Genomic DNA, 9,383 nt, shown 5'->3' with positions numbered 1-9,383 from the left:
TCCGTCCCACATAATTCGGGTCAGTTTGACCGGGCACGGGTTTAAGAAATGTTGTTTGACTTTGATTTAAATGAATGTAGGTAGTGAAAAGTGGGTCCCACCTTGTGTATTTATCTGGTATTTTGATGAATATCTTGCATTAGTGATGAATTGAGGATAATTAAATTTGGAAAATTAAGTTTTGTTAATTGTAATTAGTGTTTTAGTGTGCATAAATTGAAATTCAAAGTCCTCAATTGACAATGCTCCAGATTATACACATTCACTGCTTTTTCAAACCAAATTGCCTCTTCTATAAAACTCCACACACTACAACTTCTCAATGTATGTCTACTGATGATTACAATTGCTTGGAGGGAAATCTAAAATCAAACTAAACTTAAAACAAATTTTTTTTGGAGGGAATGTAGTAGGGTATGGCCAACTATCACTAGCTACAAAGGCATACCTACTAAACAAAATGAGATTAATAGAAGTATTGCCCTCAGAAAATTTTCATCATTGGGCAATGGAGTATGCTGCTGGAGGCAGTGCCGGAGACAGTGACGGAGATATCACCGGCGACAAAAACTCGCGCATTGTAGGAGTGGACACCAAAAATCTGATAGCTCAAAGGCTGCTACAACTGAGCTATGAAGGTAAAGTAGCATATGGAGGTTTTGTGAAGACAGCAAAGGACTTTGGAGTGAGCACGAAGACTGTGCACAGAATCTGGGCAGAGACAAGCCACCAAATCCAGCTTGGAGTACCTGTGAGCATACAAGATCGTGTTAAAGGATTCAAGCGCAAAGATAGAATTCAGCTTGATTCAAACAGAGTAAGAGCTCTTTCATTCCTTGAAAGATCAACCATCCGCAAGTTGGCTGCCAAACTGGAGTTAAGTAAGAGTGCAGTGGGCAGAAAAGTGAAAGCAGGGGAACTGAGGCCACACACAAATGCTGTGAAACCCCAACTTACTGCCGCAAACAAGTTAGCAAGAATGAAATGGGGTCTCATTCATGTTCAGCCTCAGGTGCACAATGGTATGCTCAAATACCACACAATGCACAATGTAGTGCACATAGATGAAAAATGGTTTTTCATGACAAAGACTACGGATAGATACTACCTGCTGCCAGATGAGGACGAACCATATAGGTCATGTAAGTCAAAGCGGTTTATAACAAAGGTGATGTTTATGTGTGCTGTTTGCAGACCATACTTTGGAGAAGATGGGGATGTCATATTTGATGGAAAAATAGGCATCTTTCCATTCACAACAAAAGAGCCAGCACAGAGAAAATCCAAGAACAGAGCAAATGGCACCTTAGAGACAAAGCCAATTCAATCAGTGAACAAGGAAGTCATGAGAGACTGCCGTATTCAAAAGGTACACTATTTTTGTTCCCTTTTCATAATCCAGAACTCACATAAGCACCCCTTATGCAGATCATACCAACAATCAAGGCTAAATGGCCAGATAACATAAGCAAGGACATATTCATACAACAAGACAATGCAAGACCCCACATCATGCATAATGATGCAGAATTTCAGGCAATTGCAAACACAGATGGCTTCACATTCCATATCATTTGTCAACCACCCAATTCCCCAGATTGTAATGTCTTGGATTTAGGTTTTTTCAGAGCAATACAGTCTATACAAGATGACAAGCTGGCTAGGGGGAGTGGATGACTTGTTGAGCAATGTGCAAAGCTCATTTGAAGAACTTAGTGCACAAACACTCAACAAAGTGTTTCTAACTCTTCAAACTTGTTTAACAGAGATCTTGAAAGTGGAAGGGGGAAATGGCTACAAAACTCCACACATCAACAAAGATAGGTTGTCAAGGATGGGCATACTTCCACACACTCTAGAGGTTGAAGAACATGTTGTCAAGGCTGCAGTGGCATACCTCCAACAGAGTGAAAATGATGCTGGCACAGCATATGACATCTCACATATATGTAGGGCTGTAGGTTAATAATTTCAGTCATTAGGAAGCATTTTTTGGCAGTTGGGTGTGTAAGCCTCAAGATTAGGTGTGGCTTATGCTATCAACTGTTTTTTGACATCTTTTGTACAGCCTCCAAACCTACATGTATAGGGGTGGCTTCTAAAATCCTAATCCCTCAGAAAATTATCATCATAGGGCAGCCTCCTAACCTTGTAAAGGGGTGGCTTCTGAAACCTAATCCCTCAGAAAATTGTCATCATAGGGCAGCCTCCAAACCTTGTAAAGGGGTGGCTTTTGTAATGTCAGTGTATGGCTTTTGTAATCCCTTAGATCTTAGTGTTTAAATGAACTCACAAATAAGCCTCCATACCTAACTAGAGGGGTGGCTTTATCATGCATAAAGTATCAGTAATATCAGCACACAACAAATCATCACAGGGCCAAAGAGTATCAGCATGCAACACATCACAAGGAACAATATACAACCATCAATTAATCCAACAACCAGAGAACCCCCAAACAAATTAACACAGCCTCCAACCAACCTCCAACCCACACAATCACTCCAACAACCAAACTCCCTTCCCCCAAACAAATAACCACAGCCTCCAACCCACACAATAACTCCAACAACCATACTCCCTTCCCCCAAACAAATTAACACAGCATCCAACCCAAACTGACCCAACCACAACCTCCAACCCAAATGACACAACCACAGCCTCCAACCCAAATGACACAACCACAGCCTCCAACCCAAACAAACACATCAAACACAACTGCCTCCAACCCAATGACACAATCAACAACACAACCAAATTGAGGGACAACATACTTAGATTAAATCTAAAAACCCAGGCAGCAAAATAGCAAGAATCTGCCTCTCGAAGTCGGAATACACGATGGGGGCGGCTGTAGCTTGGACGTTGGTGGAGGATGGTTGCCCATTGTAGGGGGTGGCTGGTGGTGGTGGCCCGGCGTAGGGGGTGGCTGGTGGTGGTGGCCCGTAGTAGGGGCAACCACGGTCATCGTACACGATGCCACAGTGAGAAGGCCACACGTCTACGGGTATGAAGAGATCAGCTTGGGTTTCGGGGACAACGGTGTCAACTTGATCTCCGGCGTCGAAGGCGAACTCAGAACCCCATAGATGATCTGGGGTGTCTGGGACGACGAGATCGTCCAGATCCATCGATAAAAAACGAGTTGGAGAGTCGGGATAAGCATCCATCGATTTGTGTGGAGGCGGTCGAATTTGTGGAGGAACCCGTGTAGATCTAGGGTTTTCACAGCGAGTACTTGGAGTGGATGAGGAGGCGAGGTATGTGGAGACGGTGGGATTTGAGGGGAGAATGAGTGTAGATCTAGGGTTTATAGACGGTGGGAAGGAGTAAATTGCAATGAGAGCCGAATTGAATGGGGGAGACGGTTGGGAGGCGAATTGAATGAGTGAGCCGGTGGGAGGTGTCTTCAATGGGAGAGAATTGAATGGAGTAGCCGAATTGAAGGGGGGAAGGTGAGAGGAGTAAATTCCACCAGAGGAGAATTGAAGGGGAAGAATAAGGAAGACGAAATGAATGGGTCATTCGAAATATGGGATACAGAATCAAAGGCTAATTAAACACTTAGTTGCATTAATTGTGTGATTTGAGTTCCCTTATTGTAATTAGCATTGGTATGATTTTTTTGCCATAAATGGAAAGTTTGAAGTGGGACAAATTATGTGGGACGGACCAAAATGGAAAACTGGGACGAATTATGTGGGACGGAGGGAGTAAATATTACTATTGCATTGAAAAATTGAACTCTCACTAAATTATTAATTCGAGTTTATGATATTTTTGTGTATGTCTTTTTCTATACATGCCGAAAAGAGGAGTAGCGCATAAAATGGGTCAGCCATAAATAAGGCCATTCGAAAGATGTTGTTTCAGATTAAAATATTTAAATTTTAATTAAATTAAATTAAATTATTGGGTTTAAATAAACCAAGCAGCTTCCATATTTTCTGGAGCTTAATTAGTTGAACTCTCACCAAATTATTAATTCTTGATATAATTAGTGAAGCTTGACTATGTTAATTACGACAACTAAAGTGATACATCTTGAATATAAAAAATTACTAACTAGATATAATATTATGTCATTTCTATAATTAATTAGTCATGTTAAATACTATTGCAGGTAACTAATTAACCAATGGAAATGTAGTTATATAGACAAATAAGAAATAATTGATATTTTGAACATTTATCAAAATTAAATAAATTTGCTTAAGCTTGAATTACTCGGGAGCCATGAAATATTCGAGAAACAAAATAAGAACTTGATTCGATACTAGACAAAGCAAGCTTGAATACGAGCGAATTTTAACGGAAAATTGTCGTTTAGGTACCGGACTTCAGCTATCTCTACACATCAATAGAGAGAAGTGACTTTCATATGACTCATATTTTTTAACACGCCAAGAAAAACTTTAATGAACTTACAACTATATATTTTAATTTAGAATAATACTTGTGTGATGCATAATATATGATAACAGTTGGATCTATAAGTTATTTTAGGTTGTATATCATGTGCGATGATAAGTTTGATTATTCATACAAGCAAGAACAACGTCATCAGTTGATTATTCAAAATCAAAATTAAACCATCTTCGCAAAAAAGTTGTAATGTGGGATAAAGAGAGATAAATGAAAAAGAAAAAAATCAACTGAAATCCACCATTTTCCCCAAATGGAAGTTACATTTCAGCTCCAAAGTTTTATATCTGTTTATATTTATGTTGTCATTTTAATTTATGATTCAATTAATTCAAATTTGTGGTATTTTTAATTTAAGTTAGAAATATTAATTATGATTTCATATGATAATTAATTTATATATTACAATAAATCTATAAAATAATGAAATTAATGTGTATAATAATTTACGTTTTGGGTATAAAGCGATGCTTTGGGCCCTTAAAAGGTTTATATCTGGTCTAAACGACTTGGGTTTGAAACTCCTTTTGGGCCCCAACTAGTATCGCATATAAGTTTCCACATAAATTGAAAATACTACTATATCATGTTTATTGGTTTGACTATGTACATAAATTTCACTGGATTATTTGAAATACTGAGGCTTTGTACCATAAAATTTAGTAATATGTCTGCGGAATGTTTTGAAAAAATGTAAAATTCCACTCACTCCGTCACATTATAAGTGCAATTCTATTATTTCTCCTATTTTATCCTCTCTTCACTCATCTACTATATTATATCTCCTATTAGTTCATTTTAAAATGGTTAAATTATAGTTACTAACGATACACTACTATTTAATTTAAAAGTCTTTAATTGCAAATGGAATAATGTGAAGTAATGCTCAGCCCCTCATCGGAAAGAGACAAGCTAGGTCGGATAAGTAATGAAAGCAATACAAAAGGATAAGACGTTGAAAGATGCTAAATAATCACTGATTGATTTTAATTTTCACCCTTAACACGCGTTATTAAAAATATCGCCGATGAATCAATGATACACACGTATTTGGGTGTTTATTTATCCTTTCTTTTATGTGGTAGTAGCACTAAACGGAGTAATATTTTTGGGTAGTTAAAATATATAGTTAGCCATCAATTATATATTCTCAATGCATATATATTCTCAATTAAGATAGTAGGTAAGTATTGATTAATTATGAGACTGCTTGCACTTTGGCTTCTTCTTTTATTATGAGTTACTATTGAATAATCGTTAATCAGTTTATAACAACTTATATACGGACGGAGTAGTATTATTTTTGAAAATCTTTGTGGTTAAGCTAAAAATCGGATAATCAAATCTTATAGTATGATGTGAATTACGGAGTAAAACACTGCTCACTCTACATGAAATGCACCAAAACCAAAGCAAGCCAATCCGGAGAGAAATAACTGAATTACAAAGATCCTCATCTTCTATGCTATGAAACGATTGAATGTGAGACCTCTCAAGCCAACCCGGAGAGAAAACACTGCCCGTTGCTCATGTATCTGCTTGTGACGCTTACTGCATGAGCAAGATCAGGTCTAGTACATATCATAATATACATCACACTTCCAATGATGTTAGCATATGATATGCTCTTCATCTGATTCTGTTTCTCTTCAGATTTTGGTCCATGGTCTACAGATAACTGAAACTACTGCCCCAATGGTGTTGATACTATTCTGGACTCATTCATCTTGTACTTCTTGAGCAGCTTCTCAATATAATGTTGTTGACTCAACCACAGTACCTTCCTTTTTCTATTTCTTATGATATCAATGCCCAAGATTCTATTGGCCTCTCCTAGACCCTTCATCTCAAATATGCTTTTGAAATCACTTTTAACTTTCTGAATTTCATCAATGTCTGATCCAGTGACTAGCATATCCAAGAACAAGAAAGCTACTGATCTTCCATCCCTTTTCTTTATGTACACACAACTATCATACTTGGAACTTTCAAATCCAATTTTCTTCATGTGTTGATCAAATTGCAGGTTCCACTGTTTGCTAGATTGCTTGAGGCCATAGATGCTTCTTTTGAGCAAGCATACTTTATCTTCATCTCATAGCCTATTGAAACCCTCTGATTGTTCCATGTATATACTTTCCTCAAGTTCACCATGTAAGAATGTTGTTTTTACATCCGATTGATGTAACTCCCAGTCATTCTTTGCAACCAATGCCATGAGCATTCTTATAGAGTCGTGCTTTACCACCGGAGAGAATACCTCATCGTAATCAATTCCCTCTCTCTGATTATATCCTTTAGCCTCCTGGCTTTATACCTGATCCTATCTCCTTCTGATGCTTCTATCTTCTTTTTAAAGATCCACTTGCATCCAATCAACTTCTGCAGCATTTTCTGGTGACTAGGATCTAAGTTTTATTTTTCAATAATGACTCTATCTCTTCTTGCATAGCCTTGATCCATTTGTCCTTTTCTCTGGATCTAACTGCTTCTTTATATGTCCCAGGCTCAGTGGACTCAACTTCCTCAGCTGCACAGAATGCATAATATACTAGACTTGCATTGCTATATCTTGCTGGTTTTTTAACATTCTTCCTTCTATCTCTGTCCCTGGCTAGCATATAATCTTGAAGATTAGTATCAGTAGAGACTCCACCTTCACTTGTGACTCCACCTTCATCATCACTGACTTCATGATTCTGGTCTTCATCTTCAGAAGATTTTGCCTGATCAGCATGCTTCTGATTTTCATTTCCTTCTAGAAGCTCCACCTTAACTTGAGCATCTGAGCTCACAGGCTTCTTGCTCTCTTCAGCTTCTTTGTAAGGCATTTCCTTTTCTCTAAATATCACATCTCTACTGATCACCACTTTCTGATTTCTAGACTCCAGAGACCACAACCTATATCCCTTAACTCCTTTTTGATATCCCAGCAACACACATTTGAGGGCCCTTGGTTGAAGCTTCCCTTGCTTAATGTGTGAGTACGCTCTGCATCCAAAAGGCCTCATCATTGTGTAATTTCCATGATGGTCATACCATCTAAAATCTGGAGTCTCATTATTTATAGCTGCGGTTGGGCATTTGTTCATCAGAGTAACTGCAGTAGATGTTGCTTCTCCCCAGAACTTGTGAGGCATTCCAGAAGATATAAGCATGCATCTAACTCTCTCAAGGATAGTTCTATTTGCTCTTTCAGCCACACCGTTTTGTTGGGGACGGTTCTGTACCTTTTTATTCCTTCCAATTTACAGAAATCTTCAAACTGATGTGAAAGAAACTCCAGCCCATTATCTGTCCTTACGCACTTTAAACTTGATCCCTTCTCAACCTCAACTTCCTTGTACCATTCTCTGAGTTTGTCAAAGGCATCTGATTTCTCTTTCATGATGTACAACCAGATTTTTCTGGAATAATCATCCACTATGGATATGAAGTATCTGCAGCCTCCCACTAATATGGCTTGAGCAGGTCCCCATGTATCACTATGTGCATAGTCAAGCACTGATTGTGAAGTGTACTTGCCAGTTGGATACACCAGCTTCTTACTTTTACCAAGCACACACACCTCACAGTCTCTGGAAGCCATCTTCTTATCAGCTTCTATTACCCCAGCCTTGATAAGTTGATTGACTCCATCCATTGATACATGCCCCAATCTGAGATGCCAAATATCACCATCTATCTTTCTGACCATGTTGAGCTCATCAGCAATAACCTCAGCCTCAAGATAGTAAAGGCTGTTGAATCTCTTGGCCACCATCACTACAGCAGATCCTTTGAAGACCTTCATCAGGCCACCTGATAAGAGAAAGGAATACCCATTTCTTTCAAGAGCTTCAAGAGAAATCAAATTTCTCTTAATGTCAGGAATATATCTTACTTCTGTGAGGATTCTCGCAGAGCCATCCTTCATCTTTAGCTTCACATTTCCCATGCCCTTGACCTTGCAAATCTGGTTGTTGCCTAGTAGTACAGAGCCAGTTGAGTGTTGCATGTTTTGAAACCACTCAAGCTTCGGGCACATGTGAAAACTGCATGCACTATCCATAATCCACTGCTCACTGATATCAGTATCTCCAATATTCAAAGCATGAGCAGTTTCAATATCTTGAGTGACATTTGCTGTGTTCTGCCCTTCTGCCACTTCTTCTTTCTTTTTCTTCCAAGAATAGCAGTTCTTCTTTAAATGCCACGGCTTCTTGCAATAGTGACAAGATCTAGTCTCCTTCTCTTCCTTCTTATCACCTTTGCCTTTCTTGTTCCATTTCTTCTTGGAAACTTTCTTGTCAGTGCCTTTAACAATCAATGCTTCACCAGCTTGATCAACTGTCTTGCTTGTAGAGATCTTTTCAAATTCCTTGGCTTTCAATGCAGTGAGAACTTCCTCATATGTCAGTGAAGAATCCATTCCATACAAAATTGCATCCTTGAGTTGATCAAAACTTTTAGGGAGGGCATTCAATAACATGATTGCCTTATCTTCATCCTTTAGTTCCCCATCAACAGACTCAAGATCATCCACTGCCTTTACAAAATCATCTAGCTGATCCATGGTCCCTTCCCCTTCAAGAAATTTGATCGAATAAAGTCTTTGCTTCAAGAACAATCTACTTGCAAGGGACTTGGTCATGTAGATAGACTCCAGTTTGCTCCAGACTGCAGATGGAGTCTTCTCCTTGCAAACCTCCCTCAACACCTGATCTTCGAGACTCAGCATTATAGCGTTATGCGCTATCTCCATCATATCAAATTTCTTGATTACTTCTTTATCGTCGGGATCAGCATCTTTGTCCGACTGCTCATACTTCATCGCCTCCCAGAGCCTTTGCTGTATTAGCATGGCTTTCATTTTCACCTTCCATAACCCAAAATCATTCTTCCCAGTGAATCTTTATAAATCAAACCGTGCGCCAGCCATTGTCTTCGGCTTCCCACAGACGGTGCCAATTTGTAAA

General features: G+C 38.8%; 1 protein-coding gene across 1 annotated transcript; it reads left to right on the top strand.

Annotated features, from left to right (window-relative positions):
* Window positions 1-508: 508 nt before the first annotated feature.
* Window positions 509-1,966, top strand: LOC121801104. Its single transcript, XM_042200563.1, has 3 exons — window positions 509-1,369; window positions 1,429-1,536; window positions 1,619-1,966. The coding sequence occupies exons 1-3, from the start codon at window positions 509-511 to the stop codon at window positions 1,964-1,966; spliced, it is 1,317 nt and encodes a 438-aa protein (XP_042056497.1).
* The last annotated feature ends 7,417 nt before the right edge of the window (window positions 1,967-9,383 follow it).

The sequence above is a fragment of the Salvia splendens genome, chromosome 4 (assembly GCF_004379255.2).
Source record: "Salvia splendens isolate huo1 chromosome 4, SspV2, whole genome shotgun sequence".
Lineage (NCBI taxonomy): Eukaryota > Viridiplantae > Streptophyta > Magnoliopsida > Lamiales > Lamiaceae > Salvia > Salvia splendens.
Note: the sequence above shows the minus strand (reverse complement) of the source record. Positions and strands in the feature narration are given on the sequence as shown.